This window comes from Vitis vinifera, chromosome 13, assembly GCF_030704535.1.
Source record: "Vitis vinifera cultivar Pinot Noir 40024 chromosome 13, ASM3070453v1".
Taxonomy (NCBI): Eukaryota; Viridiplantae; Streptophyta; class Magnoliopsida; order Vitales; family Vitaceae; genus Vitis; species Vitis vinifera.
Genome location: NC_081817.1, coordinates 3,347,688 through 3,374,426, shown reverse-complemented (window position 1 = coordinate 3,374,426; position 26,739 = coordinate 3,347,688). Strand labels below are relative to the sequence as shown.

Here is a 26,739-nt window from a genome sequence, read left to right as displayed (position 1 = left end):
AAATGAAAGCTATGAACAAATAGAACACATTTTAGAAGTATCAATATCGTCACATGAATCGTAATGCATGAATGTGATGTATTAAAAAATTTACAATTCACAATAAAATAGACAACAAAGCTACTTTACTGTCATCGGCCCGAATCACAATTATACTTATTGTTGCACTCGATGTTAAATATTAAATATTAAATTTTACCAAACAACCTGATAATGTATTAGCCTAATAGACATATGACATGTGCAACCAAACAGTATCTTAAAATCCAAGTGCCCTTTCCAACAATGTTAGCGTTCACTGAATAGACCCATGATGTAAAAAATGTCAAAGTCTTAGTGAGTATTAAATTCTATAGAAAAAGGAAAATTGACACTGACCATTGAACTAACATGGTATCAAACTGATTGGTACAAATGATTGAGAAAGAAAGAAAGAAAGAAAGCCGTGTAGTGAATCACTACGAGTCACCCTCTCCATCAGTCTTCTTGATGGTGAGTCCACACCCAATCCCTTTGTTTTTCTAATCTATGATTTCTCCATCTCTCATTTCTTTATTCAACCCTCTCTCCCGTTGCACCAGAATCAAATAAAAAAAACACTTTTAAAAAACAAAAACAAAGGAATTGGGAATCAAAACTAAACTTCATGTTAAATTTATGAAGAACTTGAAACAAAAAAAAAAAGGTTATCTGAGTACCAAATGTTTGGCCACGAGCCAACAGCCAACCACCATTGATGAGTTTGAAATTTATTTGATTACTGAAAAACCATATATATTTATAGAATCTGCTGTTCCCTTTCTAAATGTGGGTGAATCATGTATGGTGGTGGCTCGGTAGAGGACATTTGGTTGGACCAAATGACTTGACCCCAACGAGTAACAGCGACCCCTCGATGAAGGTTGCAAAACGTGTTGCCAATTTGTTGAAAAGTTTAGCCAAATTTTGTATCCTATCGTGATCTTTCGTTTTCATGCATGAATAATTGAGATTAATGGTGGGGTGAAATGACCTTTTTTATACTCGTTAATCATATTATTATTTGGGTAAAATAATTTTAAAAATAAATAAAAATATTATTGTTTAAAAAGTATTATAATTTTAAAACTATTACAATTTAAAATTATTGATTTATTTCAATCTAAATTTAAAAAAAAAAAAATCAGTTCAATATAAAAAGTCAACACGTCATTTTAATGTAAGGCCAAAATAAATGATAAAAAAATATTATTAATCATTATTTTTTGGTAACATGAAAGATTTCATTGTGCTACATATTTAGTTTATAATTGATGTTATTTAATTTTAAAAAAAATAAATTGAGTATAAAAAGTAAAAAAGTTGAGTTTAATATAAAAAATTATTATTATTATTTCAAAATCTAATAAAAGTTTATAGGTGTGAATCAAAATATGGAAATATTTCATTACACTATGTATTTATTTTACAATTTAACCCCTTTTAAATTGAGCTTAATAAGTTGGTATTCACTTAGCGACATGAACACTCGTATTGAAGATTTGTATGGATTACTCTTGTTAAATGTGACTCAAAACAATTGTATTAGTACTAACATGATATCATTCAGACTCTTGAGAATATTTTTAATTACAAACCGATATGAATCGAATTAGTGAGAAGATGAAAGATAATTGATATTGGAATTTTTTGAATTCAATTAGATGAGATAGGAAGGGGGTGAAATTTTATTATAGATCGTCGGAGGTGATTTTGAAAGAAGAAATTAGAAGAATGGGGTACACCACACCCTAGGAAAGAATTTGTGTTTCTTGGTGTGGTCACAAATATGAAAGGTGGGTATAATTCCTTGACATCTGTTTGGTATATATTCATTGATTGATACCTAAGAATTGGAGTAAAGCAAGGGAAATGAAAATAAAAATTTGAATTTAATTTTTTTTTTTAAAAGTGAAGAAAAAGAAAAGGAAAAAAAAGAAAAGAAAAGAGAATCATTATGACTATATGAAAAGATAAAATAAGACAAATAACAAAAAGAAAACAAGTGATTACAACTTGGATAACTAGACTGATAGGAACAAAAGAGATGGCAGCTGCCAGGGGGGGCAGAGGAGTCACAATTTTCCTTGTTTGCGGAAAGTTCAAATCCTTATTTAATTATGGAGTCACAATCACCTCTACAAATGTGATGCTTATCGCCATGGAATGGATTTTAGTGGTAGGTTAATGGGTAGATGGCAGATACACCTCGCTTTTCATAATACTTTCCATTCCTCTGTCCCCCAGTTCTACCTTCCACATACCACTTTCAAAAGGGACATGTCTGCGTGCGCAACTATTCTTCACCGACATTGGCTAAACCCCAAAACACACTTTGGGGGTTTATGGTCTAGTGATTACTTGATTAAGTGCTCACTAGTGTGGTCGCACCGCCACACCACTGCCCTTGTTTTTCTTGCCCCAGAGAGTGGAAAGATGATTTATTCAACACTAATAGAATAAGCGTAGAAAAGAGAAGTATTCTAAGTAAAGTTTTAATCATGTCTTTCAAATGCTTTCCAATCGATTTTTTCTGTCTTACGTTTAATAAACTTTTACGTCTTAGAATGTCTTTATCACGTCTATAAGATAGTGTAAGCATTTTGAAATAATATTGAATCATTAAAATTTGTTAAAATTAGAAAATGGAATTTATGTTGTTTGCTATGGTGGAGATAATTGAAATTATTTTTTATTTTTTTTATTTTTTTTTTGAGATTTTGAGTCATTGAAGTAATAAATAGACGGTGTGTATGGCCTATGAAGAAGATGTAGACACGTAAGCGTATAGAATCAAACCTATCTATAAAAGTGGAGCACCAGTCTCCACGACAAGGACAGAGACCCACACACATCGATGATCGAACAGCGGAGTCTTTGAGTTCCCGTCCCTCTGATATTTGAAACCCAAAAGCCTTGCCAGACTCTGTTCTACATCACACCCAGTTCCGCATTCATTCGCATGGGACTCTTCATCTCCACCATGCTCTCTTTTCTTCTTCTTCTTCTTCTCTCTCAGCTCTTCCTTTCCTTCACCCTCTGCTTAGCTTCAACGCCAGCTGTTATATTACCCCTTAAAACGCAGGTCCTTCCTTCTGGGTCAGTTCCTAGACCTTCTAGCAAGCTCTCTTTCCACCACAACGTGTCCTTAACGGTCTCACTCACAGTTGGCTCTCCTCCACAAACCGTCACCATGGTTCTTGACACTGGAAGCGAGCTCTCATGGCTTCACTGCAAAAAAGCCCCAAACTTGCACTCTGTTTTTGACCCACTTCGCTCTTCCTCATATTCACCTATTCCTTGTACTTCACCCACTTGCCGAACCCGGACCCGTGACTTCTCCATACCCGTTTCTTGCGACAAGAAAAAGCTCTGTCACGCCATAATCTCCTACGCCGACGCCTCCTCCATTGAAGGCAACCTTGCCTCCGATACTTTTCATATCGGAAATTCGGCCATACCCGCCACGATATTCGGGTGCATGGATTCTGGGTTTAGTAGTAACTCGGATGAAGATTCCAAGACTACCGGTTTGATTGGTATGAATAGGGGGTCTCTCTCTTTCGTTACCCAGATGGGCTTGCAGAAATTTTCCTACTGCATATCGGGCCAGGACTCCTCCGGTATCTTACTCTTCGGAGAATCGAGTTTTTCGTGGCTCAAGGCCTTAAAGTACACTCCACTAGTTCAAATATCGACTCCGTTGCCGTACTTCGACCGAGTTGCGTACACGGTTCAGCTTGAGGGTATTAAAGTAGCTAATTCGATGCTACAGTTGCCAAAATCGGTTTATGCACCGGACCATACCGGAGCGGGTCAAACTATGGTTGACTCCGGAACTCAGTTCACGTTCCTTCTGGGCCCGGTTTACACCGCTTTGAAGAACGAGTTCGTGAGGCAGACAAAAGCGTCGTTGAAAGTTCTGGAAGACCCCAACTTCGTATTCCAAGGAGCAATGGACTTGTGCTACCGAGTTCCCCTGACGCGTCGGACTTTGCCTCCTTTGCCAACCGTGACACTGATGTTTCGGGGGGCCGAAATGAGCGTATCGGCCGAAAGGTTAATGTATCGGGTACCGGGCGTGATAAGGGGAAGTGATTCAGTGTACTGCTTTACGTTTGGTAACTCTGAACTATTGGGTGTGGAGTCGTACATCATTGGGCATCATCATCAGCAGAACGTGTGGATGGAGTTCGATCTGGCAAAATCAAGGGTTGGATTTGCAGAGGTTAGGTGCGATCTAGCTGGTCAACGACTAGGAGTAGGTGTCTAGGTGTTTGAAGTTGTTGCTATGTGTACATGGCCATCCTAATATGATGTTTTAGGTCACGGATCATGGGCCAGTGCCAAGAAGAATATGGCCCATGATTCGACAGTATTGCCCGATGAGCTGCCAAAGGTGTACATACCAAGATCATAATGAAGTTTGGGAAAATCGTGTTTTGGATTAATTGGATATAAAAATTAAGTTTTTATTTATATAAGTTAATTATTTAAGACCGAAGGTCCAGAGAAAGAATGAAAAAGATGTGAAATTTTTATTTTTTTAAAAATGACCTGATGAAAAAAAAATAGAAAAATATTAATTTAAATTTTATTTCTTTAACAAATTTCAATAAAATTTAGTGATTTGAAAAAATATATATAATTTTTTTAAAAAATAAAAATAAATTATTATTATTTAAAAATTAAATATTTATATAAAAAATAATTTAAAAATAATAAATTTTCAAAATAATTATTAAAAAAAAATTTTTAAGATAAAAATATTACGATAGAAAATAGTTTTAAAAGATACATTGATTTTTTCCGTTTTATATCCTTTTTCATTGTAATTTTTATGGATCAAATTTTTTTATTTTTTATTTTTTGCCAAAGGAAGTTTTTGGTTTTTCATTTAAATTTTTTGTTTTTATTTCCACTTGTTTTGACATGCGTTTGGTCAACTACTGGGGTATCGTATCGTCTTAACGCATGTTATAATAGTTGATGCCAGATGGGAAAATCTTGATTTATTTTGCAAGGCAGTTGAGTGGTGGGATCCACCGTATTTGGCTTCTGGCGGCTCGATCTGGTGGGGCGTGTTCCATGGTGGTTCGACGGTGGTCCACTAGTGGGCCATCGAGCTTCATCTCATGGAATAAAAAAAAAGTTTGACCTCTGCTCATAGTGCTGACCACCAGGCTGGCACTTTCCAGTGCCGCCGTACAGTGTCCCACCGGACTTACGTTTGAATTTTGATTCAATACAGACCGTGGGATCGCCCATTCCCACACTGTGTACAACATATGATGAATAATTGAATCGAAGGTGGGACCCATGGAGTGGGTCGCCCCTGGCAAAGCACGTGTATAGGATGCATTAATGAGAAAAGGATACTATTTCGTCTGTCTTGATTGGAATTTTCAATTGGAGAATCATGCAATTTGAGAGAGCAGGTGAACCAAATCTTTGTTCTCACATTTCGCAGCCACACCCTCACGGGCCCCCCCTCGCCCACATTTATTAGCATTTTTGGGATCATCTCCTAGTTTCAGCCATAGCCAACTGTAATGCAAATTTTCTTGTATTTTATCCAACCAAATGCCAAAACCCACATCTCTGTCAGTTTACCAATGGCGGAAGGTCAATATTATCAAGGCAAGTTGCATCCGTTTTTGTCCGAGCTCTTAAAATTTGGTAATTTGGGGAGCGCAGATGCTGAGCTGGTGGTTGGCAGAACAAAGTAAAAAACCCAGTTCATGGAAAAACTAAACTTCGCAAAGTTTCTGAAACTGGCCATCGTGTCATCATTTACGTTTCTCTATAAAGGTTTCCTGTCCAAAGATCAGGAAACAGCTGGCCATAACCCGACGATTTGGTTTTTCGGGTTTTGACTAGGTGGAAGACACAGGATGATTTTGCTTTTGCCCAATTCTGATATTTTCTTTTATTTATTATTATTATTTTATTTTTTATTTTTTCTGATTTTGTTGACTTGTACATTGCTGGGGACAACACTTGAGAGCGAGGGAGGTAGAACCGTAGAAGAGACAGGTGAACGTGAAATCAAAGCACTGAATAATGAATTTAGGTGGTGCCCTAGAAAACGAGTCCCCTGTTTGAGGTGCGAATAATTGAAATTTGGCACTATATGGGCTATCCATTCAATTCCTTAGACTGGCATAGCTCAGCTCGAGGGGGGGAAGTCAGAAATTGCCGTGGGGGCCAAGTGGGAATATTATAAAAAATATTCAATAAATAAATAGTTTATAGTACCGAAAATTTAAAATAAATATCAATATATTATGTATCAAATTATTCAACACAACCACTTATGTCATGTTTGACTCCCATTAAAATACTAAGGAATCAAAATAAAATTAAAAAAAATAATTTTCTTATATTTAATTATTTTATAAAAAAAATGTTTATATGCATAAATTTAAAATAATGAATAAAAATAGTTTATTAACTTTAAATATATAAATATATATATATATATATTTACATTTTTTTTTTATTTTTCCGAAACCAAACATAACATTCAACTAAAAATTTTAAATAACTAGTATAAATTGGTTGATGGGGATGAAGTTTTTTAATTGAGAATTATCAATAATTTTAATAATTAGGTGTCATTATGAATTATGTTATTTAATTAAATATCAAAATCCAAAATATTTAACTATCCCAAAATCAATATAAACCATGATTAAAAAAAATATTTAATAAAATATCAAATATAAATGTGCAAAATTTTTTATTTATTAAAACAAAGTTATAAAAAAAATCATATAAACAAATGAAATTTTGAAAATGTTAAATTTAATTCAGTGAATGAACCAAAACTAATAAGAAATTGATAATTATTTTTATTAAATATATTTTATAAATATTTATTTATTTGCTTGTTAATTTTATTTATTTAAATTCTATAAAATTACGTTTAGTTAAATCCATATATATATATATATATATATCAGGATTTTTGTGAACCTTATTTCATTATAGTTAGGGGAAAATTCTTTTCGTTTTTCTTTTTATTTTTTAAAAAGTTATAATAAAATATATTGATGTTTTTAAAGAAAATGCTATGGTGTCTTAACGGTGCCTACATAATAAAGAATCTGAACTATTTAGCATATATGGTGGGATTTAGGATGTTATCAACAAATGAAAATATGTACAATCTTACAAACAAATGAGATTCTGATATAAATAATAAGACTTGAAAATATATTCAATCTAGTAATGTATTTTCAATAAATACTGAAAAAGTATACTTTGATATTATAGTCAAACCATTTTTTTTAATTAAAATTTGAAATATGCAATGCCTTATTTCAAGCATGAGTTATGCTAACGACTCGGGTAATGTTAATCAAACCAAGCATATACACGAAAATATATATATATATAACAAGATTCAATCGTGGTCACACTCATTAATTATTAAATAAATAAATATTTATTCAAAAGACACTGTCCCTTTAGCCCCCTTAAGGTGCTTACTTAGCTCGTGGGAGTCAAATTAATCAGACAACTTAATTTCCACCATTTTGAACAAAGTGCAATAAAATTAATTCAAACTTTACAATCTATTAAGTAAAATATATATATTTGAACAAAATTACAAAATAAAAAAATATTAATGATTTTTTATACTAAATATTAAATCTTTTTTTATTTTAAGAAAAATTATTTTATCAAACTCATATTGAAGTTTTATATCATAATCCCACTAATATTTTAATATAATTTTTAATTTTGGTTTTCTTTTTCAAAAGCAATTGTCAACTATAAAATATACAACCCTTGTTGAGAAAGACAGGAATGTAGTGTTACCTATCATTATTTTAGTTTAGACTTTAGATTTCATATGATGAATTTAATGAATCAAAACAGGATAGACATCATCTCAACATATTGCCCATTTAATTAATAGATAGATTTCATTTAAAATAATAAAATTTAGTGGCAAGGCAACTAGGCATTCTTAAAACGACGTCGTCGTGAGAGATACGAGTGAAACTACCACCAACACAACTCCGACAACCTTACGGAGATCGCGTTCGGCTTCAATCCGGGGGAGGAGAAAGAAGAAACTCGACGCTAACTCGTCCGTGTCAACTCGGAACGTCCACAGTGATCAATTCAACATTCAAGTGTTTGATCTATTGGTTCGATCTGATTCTGTAAGTCTCCATTCCTCCCTCTCGCTTCTGAATTTCTCTGCCCTTTGGTTGCTTTACGATTCCGTTTGGTTTCGGAGAAACCGTGGGAAAACAGAGCGAAAATCTTGACATTCATAACATATTGTTGTTGGTATGCCTTTTTGTAAGATCTCTAGTTTTGTTTTCCTTTCTATTCCAAGGATTTCTTTAGCAGCCAAACGAGCATTAGGGTTTGCTTATTCAAGGTCGAGAAATTGTGACATTTGTTCTTAGTTTTTTATTCCGGAAAATAAAGAAATGTATGTTCATTTTATGCAATTAAGGCAGGAATATGATTTTGGGATTTAGGGTTTTTTTGGCGAAATCTTTGTGTGGTTCTTGGAGGTAAACCAAAGTTGTTTGTTTGTTTGCATTTTTTCCCCTTATCAGAGAAAAATTGAACGCATCTATGTTTAAAAAAATTAGACATTGATGAGATTATCTAAAATAAGAACTTCTACTCTATGCTAATTTGTGATCATTATGAAAGGAAGATGACTCCACAAATACGGTGCACTGATGCAGAAGTACAATGAGTCAATTTCAATCATCCAAAAGGAGAAACACTAGCACATGTCATAGTAGTGACACGCTGAAAGAAATAATTTGGCTGATCTTTTGCATTGTCGATCTGCCTACTGGAATAGACTAGATTTGTGCTATGTCTTTCTCTGATGCAATTGTGATGGAATGAGAGTGGGTGTCAGAAATTAGTGCAACTACATGCATGTGTTTTACTTGCATCAGTCCATGTGAGAGAGAGGGTTTGAACTCCTTCACTCAAATGCATCTTTTCTTCGTCTTCACTTGATTGCATTTTTTATCAAACCCCCTTCATTTTGATTTATTTTATTTTAAGAAAGCTCCACATTGTGAAATGTCGCATATGAATCCTTTTAAAACATTGAATTCTCCACAAAAGCAGTCTTTTTCTAAGTAAATCATATAATTCTCCTGATGCCCACCCGACTGCCACTCTCATCATCCCCACCAGAATAAAAGACAAAGAACATTGTCGAGCTCGCTTTCACCTTTTAATCCGGTTCTTCCTATTTGTGCATGGACACAGATACAGTTCCTCTTCTATTTGTCTTTGTTACACTGGTTTGGGGGGAGTGGGGTTGGAGAGAAAATAAGGACATTCATTAAGAAGGGAGCTTACAAGTGGGACTGGGAGGGTGGGTAGGTGCCTCAGATTTGCCGATGAGCTATGGTGGTGGTACTGGTATGGAATGTGAGAGACATAATGTGACATGGGTCTGGGATGTGTTTGGCATAACTGTAGCAGGGGTATGGGGATGTGTACATTTGTTGACATTACATGACATGGATATGAGTTTAGATGTGTTTGACACTCCAAATTTGTTTCTCTGTAAATATGTGATAGCAGAGGCTTGGGCTGAGGCTATTTAATTTTCAAAGTTTGTAGTAAGACATATTGGGACTCCTACAAAACCGAGAGTGATTAATAATAAATTCCTAGGTTCTTATTCCTTTTTCTTAATCTTTGAGGAAAAACTGAGCCTTATTTATTTGGATTGTTTTATTTTTTTATTAAAAAAAAAACAGAAATCAAGTTTGAAAACATGGTTGGATGATATTTTTCTATTTTCATTTTCTAGCAAATGGAGCTTAGAAAATGGAAAAAGTGAAAATGGTGTTTTCAAAATTTTCTTAAGAAAAGTGAAAATTGTTTTCAAAAAAGTTGAAAAAGAAAAAGGGAATTGAAACACGTAAAAGACCTTATCAGACCAACGATATAAAAGGAATATAAATATTAGTATGAATAAAACATTATCTCATAGATATTTGAAATAAAATATTCTTTGAAAGTCATTGCAATTGAAAACAATGAGTTGTCCTGGAACTGTTATATCAGAAAATATCATGGGATAATGCCAAGATATCCACATTTGAAGCTCATTATTTACAACCACCACCAATAAGCTTATTTCCTGTAAGGAATTAGATAGGTTATGTCTAGAGGAGGTAGAAGACGGTTTACTGTGGAATCTAAAGCTTATGATCTTGTGATTGATGAAGTAGGAGGAAAGCTGAGAGGATGTATTTGGGAGAGATGTAAAGGGCTATCATCTTGGATCAGATTTGGAGATGCAAGTCTCAGTAGTTTGTTGGTAGGAGTGGAGTCCTGCTGTAGAGATAGAGATGATAGTAATTGGTCCCTCGCATGGGAGGAGGAGGGAAGGAAGTATAGATTGGAGCGTCGTACAAATGAGGCGGGTAGATTCATTCTCTGTTCTGTTCATGATTTGGAGGTAAAAAGGTTTTGCTTAATTTTTCCAGAAGGAAAGAGGCTATCTGGAGGATGGAACACCTTGGCTGAGAAGCTGAGAGAGGTTGGGGTAGCTCTTTTTAGAGGAGTAAAGGACTCTCTTTCTCTTGAGGTGCTGAAGAAGGAAAAGGAGCCTGATCAAAGGACATATGCAGATGTAGTAAATCTGAGATTGGGGAGACTTGGGGACAAGGTTTGGCTGGAAGCAGGAAGGAGGGTGAAGCTTGGTAGATTAGAGCAACTGGGTTGTTGCTTAGTGGGTAGATGGGATAAGGTGGAGAACCATCCTCCTGCGTTGGATTATCTGAAAAACTGGGCTGTCCACGCTTGGCTCCTCAAAGGCAAGCTGGACATAGCTGTAATGGGAGGTGGGCTAATACTATTTGAGTTCGAATAGATGAGTGAGGCCGAGCGTGTTCTTGCTAGAGGGAAGAGAAAGGTTCTAGGCAGTGTTTTAATGATGGAAAGATGGCACCCGGAGGTGGGGTGTTTCTGCAATGGTGCCTTTGCTAGCGAGGTATGGGTGAGAGTGGTAGGTCTTCCCCTTCATTTATGGAATCGAGAGGTGTTTAAGTTGATAGGAGATGGTTGTGGTGGGTTCATTGCTGTGGACAACAAGACGGAATCAATGGCAGAGCTGCAATGGGCTAGAATGTTGGTGAAATCGGCGGGCAGGGACACACCTTCCTCCGTCCAGATTGTGGATGAGATGGGGTGCTTCTCAGTCCAGCTGTGGTGGGAATCCCCACCTTGGTTCTCTCAGGTGGTGCTGGTGGGAAGTGCTCTCGGGAAAGGGGATGCAGTGGCTGTAGAAGTTGCAGGGAGTGGGTCTCGTGATGAGTGTAGAGGAGGCGTGCTCGTGAAGGTTGGACAGCCGAAGGAGCAGAGGGGAGTAGTTGAGTCGCCCTGTGGTAGTTCTTCAAAAGGGGTTTCAGGCTGTCCATATGAGTTGGCTGAAAGGGGGCCTAGAAAGGAGGTGACTGATGGAGAAGACAGCTGCGGGATCAGCAGTCGAGGTGGAGGGAAGTTAGCAAACCTGGGAGGTTTTAAATCTGGGCCAGCTGCTTGTGTTTTTGGGCCCGATTGGGAGGCCCAAGCCAGGAGCGGGATTGGAGAGGGTGGTCTTAAGTCAAAATATGTGGGAGCCCAGATGTTTGGGCCAGATTGTGAGCCCAGGCCCATCACGTTAAAATGGTGGGTAATGGGCTGCGAGGAAAGGCCTTTCCTCATAAAGGGGTCGATCGCGGGCTGCGAAGGGAGGGCCGACATGGGTTTCGAACTGGTGTTGGGGGGGATAAAAGAAAATAGGGCTTCTCCTCGTGCTGAGGTCGGGGGGATGGAGATTAGGGCTTCGATGGAAGCTTCGGGTGGCCAAGTTAAAGAGGACGGGGGGATCGCTTGCATCCTAGGAGGAGATTGGAGGGATTTCGAGTCTCTAATGGCGAAGGCGAGAGCGCGAATGACTGAAGAAGCGCTGTCAGTTGAAGCATCCAGGTATGAGCCCGTTATCGATGTTCTTGGGGGGATCGGGTCCACTTCTCTTCTTCTACTCTTTCTGGGTGCGATCGGGCTATGGTGGTGGGGGGTGTTAGGGGTCTGGTAGTTATTGACGAAGGTGTTGGGTATCAAGCTCCGTTGCGTGCGTTGTTGACTGATGGCAGTCTGTGGGAGACGGGTACAGAGGGGGGAAAGAACAGGGGATTCAGGTCAAAGGAGAGTGAGGATCTGGAGAAAGAAGAGGACCAGGGTAGCGGTTGGGATGACAGTAGCTTGGCTAAGTTCAGTAAGACTTTGGGATTCTCGACAGTTGGTGTTGAAGGGGAAGTTCTTAAATTACTGTTAAGGCTGAAATCAAGGAGGGATCAAGGCAAGAAGAAAGGAATTTCAGGGATGACTAGGTTTGATAGGGAAGTGAAAAAACTGGAATGGTCGATTAATTATGAAGGAGAAAGCAGGAAGAAAGGCTCGGATAGAAGAAACGAGGACAGAGCTCTATGTCTTAAATGAAGATTAAAATCCTATCTTGGAATGTCTGGGGGGTGAATGACAAAAATAAGAGGAGTTCAATTAAGGCCTTAATCAGATCCCAAAAAGTGGATTTGGTATGCTTGCAGGAGACTAAAATGTCTCAGATGTCTCTAGGGGTGGTGAGAAGTCTTGGAGTGGGGAGATTCTTAGATTGGGGAGTTCTCAATGCGAGAGGGGCAACTGGAGGGGTGTTGGTTTTTTGGGACAAAAGAGTGCTGGAGCTGGAAGGGATGGAGGTGGGACTTTTCTCCGTCTCCTGTCGGTTCAAGAATTGTGAAGATGGATTTAATTGGATTTTTTCAGGAGTGTATGGCCCTACGGTAAAGAGATATAGAGAGCTGTTTTGGGAAGAGCTAGGGGCCATTCGCGGTCTCTGGAGCGATCCTTGGTGTATCGGAGGTGACTTTCAATTTAATCAGGTTTCCAAATGAGAGCAGAAGAGGGGGAAGATTGTCTTCTTCAATGAGAAGATTTTCGGAAGTGATTGATGACTTGGATTTGAGGGATCTTCCCCTTCAGGGGGGTCCATTCACCTGGAGTGGAGGTCTGAACAATCAAGCTATGACCAGGTTAGACCGTTTCTTGGTGTTGGAGGATTGGGAGGGTCACTTTAAGGGGGCGGCGCAGTGTACTCTTCCTAGGCCTGTATCCGACCACTTCCCTATTCTATTGGATGGGGGAGGAGTTAGAAGAGGTCCTGTTCCTTTTCGGTTTGAAAATATGTGGCTTAAGGAGGAGGGATTTAAGGATCTGTTGAAGGGGTGGTGGCAGAGTCTAAGCTTTAATGGCTCGTTTAGCTTCATCCTTGCTGAGAAGTTGAAGGCTTTGAAGGCTATTCTAAAGTCGTGGAATAAGGATGTTTTTGGGCAGGTGGGTGTCAATAAGAAAGTGGCCCTGGACAAGGTGAATTTCTGGGATGGTTAGGAGAAGCTTCGCCCCTTATCTTTGGAGGAATTGGAAGCTAGAAAGGTAGCAAAGGGGGACTTCGAAAAATGGGCTCTAATGGAGGAGGTTTCTTGGAGACAAAAATCAAGAGAAGTTTGGCTAAGGGAGGGGGATAGAAACACAGGTTTTTTTCATAAAATGGCTAACTCCCATAGAAGGAGAAACTGCCTGTCCAAGATTAAAGTTGACGGAGTATGGTTAACAGAGGAGCAGAAGATAAAGAGGGGTGTGGTTAGAGCTTTCAAGGACTAGTTGACTGACCCGGGGGGCTGTCACCCTTCTATGGAAGGTCTGGACTTTAATAGAATTGGAGATGAGGATGCTGCTAGATTGGAGGAGGTTTTTTTAGAGGAAGAGGTCCTCAAGGCTCTTTCAGACCTGAACGAGGACAAGGCTCCGGGTCCAGACGGCTTCCCCATTAGGTTTTGGCAATTTTGCTGGGATGTTGTCAAAGAAGAGATTATGGGTTTTTTGTTAGATTTTCATGAGCGTGGCAGATTCGTTAGGAGCCTAAATTCGACCTTCCTGGTCCTAATCCCAAAAAAACCTGGCGCTGAGGAGCTTAGAGACTTCAAACCGATCAGTTTGGTGGGCGGATTGTATAAACTGTTGGCAAAAGTGTTAGCCAACAGACTTAAGAAGGTAGTGGGCAAAGTGGTGTCTTCAGCTCAAAACGCTTTTGTTGAAGGAAGACAGATTCTTGATGCTGCCCTTATTGCCAATGAGGCAATAGATTCTCTGTTGAAACGAAACGAGAGTGGGGTGTTATGTAAATTGGATTTAGAGAAGGCATACGATCACATAAACTGGAATTTTTTGTTGTTTGTATTGCAAAGCATAGGATTTGGGGAGAAGTGGATTGGGTGGATATCATGGTGCATCTCTACAGCAACGTTTTTAGTATTGATCAATGGCACCCCGGAAGGCTACTTCAACAGTTCAAGGGGGCTGCGTCAGGGGGACCCCCTATCCCCTTACCTTTTTGTGATAGGAATGGAGGCCCTTAGCAGGCTGATCCATAGAGCAGTGGGGGGAGGGTTCCTATCAGGCTGTAGGGTTGATGGAAGGGGTGGGAATGGGGCTTTAGTCTCTCATTTGCTGTTTGCCGACGACATGTTAGTGTTTTGTGAAGCTTCTGAAGATCAGATGGTCCACTTAAGCTGGTTGTTGATGTGGTTTGAAGCCATATCAGGTTTGAGAATCAACTTGGACAAAAACGAAATTTTACCGGTTGGTAGAGTGGAGAATTTGGAGAATTTGGCTCTTAAGGCTGGCTGTAAAGTGGGTAGGCTGCCTTCTTCTTATTTGGGGATCCCTTTGGGGGCGAACCACAAGTCTGTGGCTGTTTGGGATGGGGTGGAAGAGAGATTTCGGAAACGGCTGGCCTTGTGGAAGAGGCAATTTATTTCCAAAGGAGGGAGAATTACTCTAATTCGGAGTACATTGTCAAGTATGCCTATATACTTGATGTCTTTACTTCGAATGCCAAGAGTGGTTAGTCTAAGGTTGGAGAAAATTCAAAGGGATTTCTTGTGGGGAGGGGGTGCTTTGGAGAGGAAGCCTCACTTAGTTAATTGGGATACCGTTTGCATGGATAAAAGGAAGGGGGGTTTGGGAGTTAGACGCCTTTCCATCCTTAGTAGGGCCTTTCTTTGCAAGTGGAATTGGCGTTTTGCGATTGAAAGGGAGAACTTTTGGAGGCATGTCATTAGTAGGAAGTTCGGGGAGGAAGAAGGGGGTTGGAGTTCTAGAGAAGTTAGGGAGAGTTATGGAGTAGGATTTTGGAAGGAAATAAGGAAGGAAGGTGCCCTTATGCAAAATAAAGTCGTTTTTTTAGTGGGGAATGGTAGAAGGGTAAAATTTTGGAAAGATATATGGTGGGGGAACTCCCCCTTATGCATTTCTTTTCCCTCATTGTATGCTTTTGCTTCCTCTAAGGAGGCTTGGGTAGAGGAGTTTTGGGACACTTCGGGAGTGGAAGGGGCTTGGAGTCCTAGATTGTCTAGGCCCTTCAATGATTGGGAGGTGGAGGAGGTGGAGAGGCTTCTTTTGACAATCCGAGGTGCAAGGCTTAGTCCTCTTATGGAAGATAGAATGATGTGGAAAGTGACTTCGAATGGGAGTTTTTCAGTTAAATCACTCTATAATGATCTATCTTCAAGAAGAGCTGGTCTTTTCCCTCATGGTTTGATATGGAACCCTAGTGTGCCTTCCAAAGTGAGTTTCTTTGCTTGGGAGGCTTCTTGGGGTAAGGTGCTTACTATGGATCAGCTTAAAAAGAGGGGGTGGGCTGTTGCTAATAGATGCTTTCTGTGCTGTGAGGAAGAGGAGTCAATTGATCATATTCTTATACATTGCTCCAAGGTAAGAGCTTTATGGGAATTATTGTTCGCCCTTTTTGGAGTGTGTTGGGTCCTCCCTTCTTCGGCTAGAGAGACCCTTATTGAATGGAGGGGCTTTATGTTGGGTAAGAAGCATAGAAAGGTGTGGAAGGCAGCCCCGTTGTGCCTCTTTTGGGAGGTTTGGATGGAAAGAAACAGGATTGCTTTCGATAATGAGGACTTTTCGGTTCATAGGTTGAAAAATTCTTTTGTTTGTAATCTTTGGGGGTGGACAAAATCAATTGTAAATGAAGGTCCTCTCACTTTACCTAGTTTTCTTGATTGGCTAGGCGCTAGATGAGGGTTGGGTTTGTTTTTTCTCTTCTCTTGGGTGTGCCTTAAGGGTCCTTTTGTATACTCCCTGTATGCTATTGGGTTTTCCTCTTGGTGCCCTTTTCTAATATATTTCTGCTTTTGCCTATCAAAAAAAAAAAAAAAAAAAAAATTCTTTGAAATTTATGGTATAAATATTATGTTTTATTTATTAGATTAAGAATTATTATAAGTGGATATATTTTTATACTAAAATAATTTATTTGATTGATTATAAGTATATTAGAATATTTTACTAAACTATTTTAAAATAAAAAATATAGTAAAAAATAAAAAAGAATAACAAAAAAATACAATATAATAGTAAGGTTACATATAATGTTTATGTGTGTGTATATATATATTACCTTTTAATAATATAACTCATATCATGGCAATTTTATTAGATAAAGTTTTAATTACATTTTTTTTCATCATTTTTTACTCTAGTGAAAACTGAAACCAAACAAGATTTTACATATTTCATTTTCTAAAAACAGTTTTCACTTTTCTTAATTAATTATATTTTCTAGAAAATAAAAAACAGGTTAGAAAATGAAAACTAGAAAATGTTTTTCAAACTAAAAGCAATCTAAATTAAATTGGGCATTTTTTGCTGAAACAAATTTTCCTTGACAAATGGTAAGTGATTTTAATTGATTATTCAGTTGCCATAGTTGTAAGCAATTTTTATTTGGAAAAATGAGAGGAAAAAGAAGTGAAGGTTGATAATAGGGGCTGATGGTTGGGTTCTTTTTGTGGGTATCTTGGTCTGCAATATTTGTTTGAGTTTCTCATTTGCATTTATGAAGCCTCTTATTAGGTTAAGTAGTTGCTTTGAAAGATTATTTTTTTTTTTTTGGGTTTTTTTTTAATCATCATTTCAGAATATTTTGTGCTCCTTTTGTGCTGGTCATGCAAGCTAGGGTCTCTTCTGGGTTAATTTTTCTTACTAGTTTAATTGAAAAAATAGATATTTATTAATTGGAAACACTGGGGCATAACCCTAGTACATAGGAGGTGTATAAGGGATGCAAAGGCCAAAAAGGAGAAGGAAAAAAATAAAATAAGAGACCACACGCTTCTGAGAAGCACAACCCAAACAATCTTCGAAGTCGAGAAAGGAAAGATTTGCAATTGCCACTGCCCCTTCTACATCACTAGAACAAAGTTGTGAAAAGCAGTTAATTTTAGCTTATCAAATTGAGTGTCATTGTTATTTTTATATTTGATTTCAACATTAAGCAGTTGTAGCAGGCCTTGAATTTCATTAAGCTTTGCTTGCTTGTTGAATAATTGTTCCTTCCTTTTATTTTTAAATTTTGCAGATTATTGAAGGTTAATTTTAGGCCTGTTCTATTTCATTGGGACATCCAGCAAATCATTGAATTTTTTCTTTAAATTCTAGTCAACTACCCATAAACTTCTGCAACCATGAGTTTTGTTTTTCGAGGGAGTCGAGCAGACATAGAAAGTGGATTTCCAGGATTTATTCCTGAGAGGCGTGCAGTGGTATGTTACTTGTACTTCACAAATTTGACTTGGTGTACTATGTATCCTAGGCTTTGGAAATTACATCACAGATGTATGGTTTGTAAGATAATCTAACAGTACTCTGTTCTAAATTGATTCTGTTGTCCATCAGCGTGTTCATGCAGCTCGCCCTGTTAATACCAACTCGCTTGCTTTTCTGGTCACAGGTCTTTTTAATATTTAATTTTTAAAGTTATATCTTTTTTATGTTCTCTCTCCTTTTTTTATTTTTATTTTAATTTTTAATTTTTACAAGTGGTTTGAGTTTCTAACAAAATGCATTCTAATCCACATTTTACTTGTCTGATTCAACAGTTCTTTTGCTGTTCATGATACTAAACTCACACCAGATGTCACCTAACTTTCTGGTATTTTCTTTCATTGAGTTTGTGCTTGGGGAGTATCTACCCTTGTGCTTAGCAATGCTTCAGCTTAAATTGTTGCACATGCCATTTAAAGGGCCTTCTTAACCAATGTTTGTAGATCTGGCTGGTTCTTGGCATCTTTCTGATGGCCACAACCCTCAGGATGTATGCAACTTGTCAGCAACTTCAAGCTCAGGCACAAGCTCATGCTGCAGCAGCCAGTGGTCTTCTTGGTCACACAGAATTGCGGTTGCATATGCCACCATCCATAGCACTTGCAACAAGAGGGCGTTTACAAGGCCTTAGGCTCCAACTTGCACTTCTTGACAGGGAATTTGATGACCTAGGTATGTTAAGTTATAGTACAGTACCTCTTTCTCTCTCTTTCTCTCTCACACACATGCATATATATATGTATATGTATATATATATATATATATATATATTAAAAGTTATAATAGATAGTACTTAAATTGCATATATGTCTTGCCAGTTCCAATGCTTGGGATTCAAAAAATTGTGGTAATAAATTTGGAAACCTGAGCTTTTATTTAGTACTTTTTTCCCCTTTTAGGGGAAGAAAGGAAGGGGGGAGTTGTATTATTTGAAAAATGAAGTTATTCATAGAGATATACTATTTGCAGATTATGAAACTTTACTTATCAAAAAAAAAAATTATTTGCAGATTATGAAACTTTGAGAGCACTGGATTCTGAGAATGTACCTACAACTCCTTCAATGAGCGAGGAAGAGATAAATGCTCTTCCTGTGCACAAGTACAAGGTTGCTGGCACTCAAGGGTGAGTTACCGAGTTTTATCTGTTAGCATATGATGTCTATCTGCTTTAGGGCTGCTTCTGTTTATGTTGTTTTTAGACAGAATGACCTAACTTGGTTTGTGTTACCTTTTCTTTGAACAGATCCCCTTGGGTAATTTGCACATTTTTTAATGTTCACAAAGTTATTATTATGTATTTGATAAGTGATAGGCAGGTAACATTTTTTGAAAGATGCTGTGAAAGGGTATCAATCCAATCACACATGAAGTATATAGTTTACACCTATGTAGGAAGAATTCTTGACAAATTACAGCATCATTCCTTAATGCCATTTGTCAAAATGATCACTCTTTTGGGTTTGTGTTTTAGTGGTCTTCAACTTTGAATGTCATTAAATATTATTTTCTACAATCATTTGGATAATACCTGTAGTCTTTACTCTTTCTAAAATTTCCCTATTAATTTCTTTAGTGTCATTATTCACCATTATTTAAATTCATTTTGATATTAGGGCCTTTTCCCCATTTGCTTCTGATCAAAGACCAGTATTTTGCTTGATTTTGTCAAATCTCCTTTCTAAGATCTGTTTCATTTTGATCCAACTTTCTGTCATGATAATAATAGCATTCATGGCAAAGTATTTGTGTTAATGCAAACAATCATTTTGGTGGTTCATTGGGGAGGGCTCGTTTGAAAGCAATTAGAAAAGGTTGGGATGTGTTCAAGTTTTGAGAAGCAATTTTATGGAGAATGGCCAAAAGACCAGCTTTTGGCTTGATGTATGGTGTGGTGGACTTTGCTTGATTTGTTGTTACTATGGCAGCTGACATACATGCCATTTTCTGTGATTTATTTGTTTTTTTTGGAGAGTGAGGTTGGGTATTTGATGCAGTACAGAAAGTAAAATGCAAGGAGAGTATAATTGAAAAGACCCTAGGAATCACTCCTAGAAACCTTTTGGTTTCCTTTTTTTGATAGATAAATTCCGATGATATATTAAAAGAACCTTTAGGCTTGAGACCCAAGTGCTCTTTGTATCACACAAAGAAAATTGTGGCTGTTGGAAATTCATTCATTCATTGGTTCCTCTCAAAAGACTAATCAACTACTATATAAGACTTTTCTAGGGATTTTTGACTCCTTGGAACTAGACACATAATAATAATGTAACTTGAAAATAAAAAACTTGGACTGATTACTGACCACAGTAAATACTATTGGAAAATGACAATAATAATGACTGAAAATGGTAACTTAAAACCATTGACTAGGCCTGTAACTTAATTTCTGGAAAGTACTTTCTAGGCTGAACCCATGTTGACTCATATAAGATCCCAACTAAGCCCATTATCATCCAGAGAGTGCTAAATTAAAGTTTGGGCCTTGGAGCCCACTCCTTTGCGCCTCTGATAAACTTTTTAAGGTGGCTGCCACTTGTTTCCATCAGTATTGGAAGCTAAGATTCCTTAGAAGTTCCATGATTGGGAATTGACAGAGATGTGGAATTTTTTAACTGTATTTATCACATGTCAGAAATTTTCCTCCCTTGATTGACTCCTGAACTGTCTTAAACCTTGGTTCGCTTACTTGCCTGAGTGAGTGGGCTTGGTTTGCTTAACCTCAGAAATGGCTGCCTAATTAAATTGCTTCCTGCTTAATGGCTTGGATGAAGAGTGTTTTCTGTATTGCTACCATTCATCCAACTGGAATGTGGGTAATGGAGTTCGGAGAGTGATTTGAGGTTTGGAAGCTGCTCTCGGCGAATAACAAAGTAATTTAGGCCTATTCCCTGCCGCTCTTTGCTTGTCGTTCTTTCTTCTGCAGCTGTTTGGCTAGATGCTATTATTAACAGTCCCAATTGGGAAACAAAGCTCTATAGTGACAGGCTTCCTTGATTGGACTAATGGCTTGTCCATCTATAGGGACTACTCTGACACATCCGGTGCTACACTGAACCCCTATTATCCCGTCCTCAAGACTGAGCTAAGGCACATCCCTTATCAGAGTAGAAAGGGAGAATGTTTTAGTTTGGAGGTTCTCAAATAAGGTTATTTCTTGGTTACTTCCCTTTACATGGTGCTCTCTTCCAACTCTGACTACTGTTCTCCTACTGTTCGTAGTTAGTTTCTTCGTATAGGTATTGGGAAAAAAATAATCTCCACTGACCAACTGATAGTCATGGGTTTTACCATGGCAAGCTGGTGTTGCTTATACAGAAAGGAAGAAGAGTTTGGGAGTCACATTTTAAACAATTTTGCAGTGGCATAAAACCTTTGGGTCCTATTCTCTCTCCTCATTCTCTATATTTTTTTTATTTTTTGTTTGCTTGTCTTGTGGTGTTGGGTTTTGTCATATTTCTTCAGGGGCTCCCTTTTGGCTTGGCATGGTACTTTTGCAGGCCTAGAGTACTGCTCCACTGCCTGTTTTGTTGGTGCATCTGAAAGGAAAGAAATTGGGAGATCTTTAAAGGGACAGAGCTTCTACATTTGAAGTTGAAGGATACATTACTTAAATCATGATACTTTAGGTTGAGGTGTTCTCCTGAGAAAGGGGTTTGTCGTTTTTTTAGTTTATTGGTCAGGTGGCATTTGTTGAAGTCTTCTGGCTGGCTTTGTCCCGTCTTCTCCTTTTCTTCTTTAGCCATGCTTGGGCATTCATCCTATACTTCCTGAACCCCATATACTAAGGTTCACCTCTTTTTTGGCACTTTCATATATTTTCTATTTACCCATAAAAGAAAATTTCTTTATTCCATTCTTATCCATTAATTAATTCCACCTTGATGAAATGGTCATAGTGGTTAAAGCGTGCTATAATTCGGAAGGTCCTAACTCCCCTTCAGTTAGATAATGTTTATGACCCAGAGAGAGATTCTTCACTAACATAAATCACACATGCCACTTCTTTTCAGTCAGATCATAGTCATGGCCAGAGAGAGATAGAGGGAGAGAGGAAGGGAGCGAAGGGGAGGGAGAGAGAGCTTAGCCATCCAATGCTTGGTTCAAGTATAACATCTGTCAATTTTTTTCCTGGATCTGTTTTTATATTGGTCAAACACAGATTGTTTTACATTGGGGTCAGAGTAAAGCCTTTGTGACAAAGAAGAAAGGCACTACAACTATGGAAACCCTAGGCAGGTTTTCCATAGTTTTAGATTTCTTATTGGGATACAATTTTTTTTTTCCACAGTAATTTAAAGTTTAATTTGATTATATTTGTCCTATGATTAGGTCTGGGAATGAATGTTATAAGCTTCTGCTGAATGCTGAAATTCTTGATTGGCCATGTATATACTGTTGAAATCCTTGATAATCTATGGATCTTTATGGTTTGACTAAAATATGTTCTGTTAACAGTGGTGGCTCATCAATGCAACAGGGCTCATCTTCGGCCTCAGCTGAGGTATGAATCACCCTTTCAGCCCTTTAAACAAAAGTGAATATCCAAATTATGTTCTAGTAAAGCTACTTATTGTCTCTCTTCCCTTCCCATCTCTCTCTCTCTCTCTCTCTCTCTCTCTCTCTCTCTATCATTCTTTCACACACGCAGATGCCCAAGCTTTTCTTGGTTTCTTGTATTCATGATTTGATTGGTTTATTCAATTATATTATTCTATTTTATTTTTTGATAGGTATTGCTTAGAGGTATAATTATTTTTATTTGCTTATTCTTGTTCAATTGGCCATGGTATTTGATCTGCTCTGAATGTGATTAATTTCTTAGCATGACATGCAGTTCTATGAGAAGTTGAGGGTCTGGTGTGGTCACCCATTTTGGTAGAGGCCCCTCCATATTTGTTCTATGTGTTGCCTTCATCCCGACACTGAGCATCAGATGGCTTCACCATGCCAATGGCAATTGGAAACCATTTAATTTCTTTAAAGAGTTCAAAAAAGAAAAAAAGAAAAACTGCAATATGAAGACTTTGTAGTGGAGAGATCCAGGGCTAAAATTGCTGTTTGAAGTAGGATTCAGTAGCTGGAGCAGTTTCGATTGCAGCACTGTGCAAAACTGTTACACCTCTGTACAAACATTACATAGCCAGAATTCAAATCATTCTATGCATAGTCTGCCAGTTTTATATTAGATTCTCCTATAAAACCTTTGTTGGATATGTCATCTGAGGTTTGGGTTTTTGGTATGCAGATATGCCATCCTATGTGTATATGAAAATAATTGCCTTTTCTTATTGTCAAGGCAGTGAATTGTTCTGGCCTCTAGGAGGCATTGGTAAACATCTCTGGGTGCCAAGCGTAAACGCGAAGATTTGAATCTTAAGAGCAGTCACTTCATGCAAAAATGCTAAGGAGCCATATGCAGCACATGCCTCTCAGGAACCCCCAATTTGAAATTCAGTTGGTTATTGAGATGATTGTTAGACTATTATTGGAGTATTGAGTATAGAAAAAGAGTAAACTTGGTGGACTCTTGTAATTTTAAGAGAATTTGACAACTACATGGGAAGAATTATGCATATCATACTCCTGCTTACGCTGTCTAATCAATAATTAGACAGAGGGTGATTTTCTGATTCTCAATATTAGAACCAGGACAGGTTTTCCTGCACTGTGCAGAGTTGTAGAGTTGTGTTAACTAATTTGTGTTGTTATATAACTTATATTGAGGCAAAGCTTCTGCCATTAGGAGCTTTGCAACTCGTAAGAATGGAGCATGGACACAGCAGAAGCTTGGAAGGAAAATGATTAGACAAATAGCCTTGACTAACTTGAATTAATCTCTATTTAGTTCCTTCCTTTGTGGTTCACGTCTTTAAGAGTGATTTTATTCTTATACCATGGGAGATTCAGAATTTGAGGGTGTGACTTTCTTCTACACAAACCACAAACCAGTCGGCAAGATGGTCAGACCCAGGATGGTTCAAAGGAAACTTTCTTGCAGGATGGAATCATGTTCAACAAAAATGACTTACTAAGACAAAAACAAAGATGATGATGTCAGCCTAGGACAAAAATGGGCCTTCCTGTCCTTGCTAAACCTCGAGTCAGATGGTAGTTAAGGAACATCACTTAGCAAGGTGGATTGGTGTTCACTAAATATCTAAGGAGAATAACAGGGTAGTCCTCGATGTTAAAGGTTTAGCCAGCTTTTCTATAGGCTTTATATTTATCTGTAATTGCTTTCTAAAGCCAGGGTTCCTTAAAATTGTGCTTTGTTGTATTGGTATGGTTATGATTCTTGGAATCCAGAAACAGCAGAGGATTGAATTCAGCAGCTTCGAAGTGTTTAACTAGTAATTCATCTTATGAAATTGCTTCATGAGTGGGTAAAAGTCTCATGGGATTAATGATGCCATTATTTGCCAAGAAAATAATAGTATAGATATAACTCAGCCTTGATGGCCAGGTCATGGTTAATGGTATCGGCTTGGATAAAAGGAAAGTAAAGTTAGGAGTAACATTGGCAAAGTCATGCAATATTTTGAGTCTAACAGGTGTTCAGTATTGGTATGTCACTCAAAATTGTTCATGCAACATAAGGGCATGCGGATCATTTTTCTCTCAGTTCACTGACCTTGTATTCTTAATATTACAGATATGATCTGCAATTTTTTCACCTTTGAATCTATTATTTTCTTTTGCTTTTGAATTTACATTCACTGTTAAAAAGTGTCATCAATTTCACCACTCTCTTAAAGCAGAAGAAACAAGACATTAACAACGCGGTTGCGAGCACAAAGGCCCCAGATGACGAATTGACTTGCAGTGTTTGCTTGGAGCAAGTTAATGTGGGAGAATTAATCCGTAGCTTACCATGTTTGCATCAGGTTATTTTCTTCTTGCTTTGACTCTTAGTTCTTAACCACTCTCAACTTAAGTTTTCTCTTTTAGTTCCACAAAATTTGACTGCTTTTCCATATAGAGCCTGATAAAATTGTTTACTTATTTATTTTTCTTTCCTCCTAATAAAACTGCAATTTAAAAGATGGTATGTTAAGCCATTGCGAAAGTATTTTTCTGGACTGTGAACTGTGTACAATTATCATTCCTCACATTTTATATAGTTCTTCAAAATTGATTGCATCATCCCACATTTATAATCACAAATAACCTCATCCAACCGATTAAGGCCTGTCCTATGAGCCTATAATATCCCAAATCTGATCTGAGAGTTTCAATTACTTGAGGAATAGCTCAAGTAAAACATGAACCTCTAATCATGCATACAAGTGTGTATATTTGTCTCCAATTTGGACCAAACCATACAGCATTGGTACCTACTTTTTCCATCAAACCTATTAGTATTGGTACCCTATTCTCTCTCTCTCTCTCTCTCTCTCTCTCTCTATTTTTTATTTTTTATTTTTTATTTTTATTTTTACTTTTTTTTTTTATAATTAAATCATTGGCATTTGGAACAAAACCACCTAAACAAAATATATCCCGAAGATGGTATTTAAAATGAGGGAATCAAATTTAATTTGACAAGTTGGTTATCTTGTTCAGCCTTTCATTTGTGTCAGCATAATACTTTGGTGTAATGCAATTTTATGATCTTTATTTTGCAGTTCCATGCAAACTGCATTGACCCATGGCTAAGGCAACAGGGAACATGTCCTGTGTGTAAATTTAGAGCAGCACCAGGTTGGCAAGAAAATGGACAAGGTGGAATGGATGCTTCTTACATGGTTTGATTGCTTTAACAATCCCATACATCAATGTACCTAATTAATATACCTATATATACAAAATACATCCATGGATCAAAATGAATGGTCTATATGACAAATACAAGCTGTCTGGACTGGTGCACTCCTCTTTTAACTTGTATTTCAGAGAAATGACAGAATACTGGATTCATCAATCACCCAACAAAATTGTATCCTTGAAATTGCATCTACTGATGTATTTTATTATGGATGTGAAAACCTTTTTCTTTTGGGTATGCATTCCTGTAAGGAAATATATTCTCCTAGATGTGTTGATATGCAGAATCAAAATGTGTTTTCCCCTTTGATATGCAGAATCATATCATGATGATTTCCCCACGAATCACTTTGTGAATACAGACATGGAAAAACAGAAGGAATGATTTTCAGGATATTCTCATCACCTGTTTGTTATAACATAGATATTGTGAATTACTTACACTTTTGCTAATCTAGTTGATTTTGTTTTTGAAACAGTCCCGTTTGGACACTTTCTTCCTCTGGTCATGTACCACCTAGAAAAACTGTCTCTGCCCTTGGCCTTTGAAGGCCTGTTTGGGAAGAAAACACTTCTCAAAAAATTACTTTTAATAGTAGTGTCACCCACTCCGATTACACAATCCTCGTTCTACTCGGACTCTTACTCAGGTTGTGGCACCATGCCTCATCCAAGTTCTCTTGGCAATATGCCATTACATTGCGCTTATCGCTCACCAATCTACTGTAACGTCTCTAGGCAACCTGTTGCATGCTTTCTACGCAACCCCACTTTTGCATTCCTCTTGTTGTTGCTACAACTCTTTCTAGGGGGGGACAAGGAGAAAAATGTTGTATTATATTTAAGGCGATTAATGTTAATTATTATTATTGTTAAAAAATAAAATAATTTTAAATACTAATTATAAACATGTATCAAATTAAACAACCATAGTACTAAGGGTATTTAAAAAAAGTTTTAGATTTTATATACAAAAATGATCAAGAACATTTCAAGGAAAATTTCAAAAGATATAAAAAATAGAAAGAAAAACTATTAGAAATTTTTAATAATTTTAATCATTTTGTAGCAAAAACCCTTGAAATTATTTTAAAGAATTCAATCATTTTCATTATAAATTTTGATAGTTTTTGAATGGTAAAGGTGTGCATTTTAAGGTCTCACAGTCTTACAAGTTGATATAATTTATTTATATCATAGTCTCAATTTTTGTATTTATATTCAA

The 26,739-nt window shown here is 37.2% G+C and overlaps 2 protein-coding genes across 3 annotated transcripts; both read left to right on the top strand.

Moving 5' to 3' along the window:
- Positions 1-2,697: 2,697 nt before the first annotated feature.
- Positions 2,698-4,469, top strand: LOC100251245 (aspartic proteinase PCS1). The gene has a single exon (XM_002283090.5). It carries the CDS (start codon positions 2,981-2,983, stop codon positions 4,289-4,291), a length of 1,311 nt encoding a protein of 436 aa, XP_002283126.1. The 5' UTR covers positions 2,698-2,980; the 3' UTR covers positions 4,292-4,469.
- A 3,365-nt stretch (positions 4,470-7,834) lies between these two features.
- LOC100246103 (E3 ubiquitin-protein ligase SDIR1) lies at positions 7,835-25,782 on the top strand. Of its 2 annotated transcripts, none has more exons than XM_002283112.5 (9): positions 7,835-8,195; positions 17,501-17,684; positions 17,818-17,872; positions 18,021-18,073; positions 18,189-18,417; positions 18,756-18,870; positions 22,206-22,251; positions 24,509-24,634; positions 25,376-25,782. In XM_002283112.5, the coding sequence occupies exons 2-9, from the start codon at positions 17,607-17,609 to the stop codon at positions 25,499-25,501; spliced, it is 828 nt and encodes a 275-aa protein (XP_002283148.2). In that variant the 5' UTR covers positions 7,835-8,195; positions 17,501-17,606; the 3' UTR covers positions 25,502-25,782. The 2 variants fall into 2 exon arrangements, with proteins under 2 accessions (XP_002283148.2, XP_010658542.1); XM_010660240.3 differs by having other exon boundaries at positions 24,506-24,634.
- The last annotated feature ends 957 nt before the right edge of the window (positions 25,783-26,739 follow it).

What these genes read in the sequence shown, in the direction of transcription:
- LOC100246103 (XM_010660240.3), top strand. Translation starts at nt 17,607, where the DNA reads ATGAGTTTTGTTTTTCGAGGGAGTCGAGCAGACATAGAAAGTGGATTT. An exon ending in TTCCTGAGAGGCGTGCAGTG is followed by an intron (nt 17,685 to 17,817) that starts GTATGTTACTTG and finishes GTTGTCCATCAG; the next exon opens with CGTGTTCATGCAGCTCGCCC. An exon ending in AGATGTCACCTAACTTTCTG is followed by an intron (nt 18,074 to 18,188) that starts GTATTTTCTTTC and finishes CAATGTTTGTAG; the next exon opens with ATCTGGCTGGTTCTTGGCAT.
- LOC100251245 (XM_002283090.5), top strand. Translation starts at nt 2,981, where the DNA reads ATGGGACTCTTCATCTCCACCATGCTCTCTTTTCTTCTTCTTCTTCTT.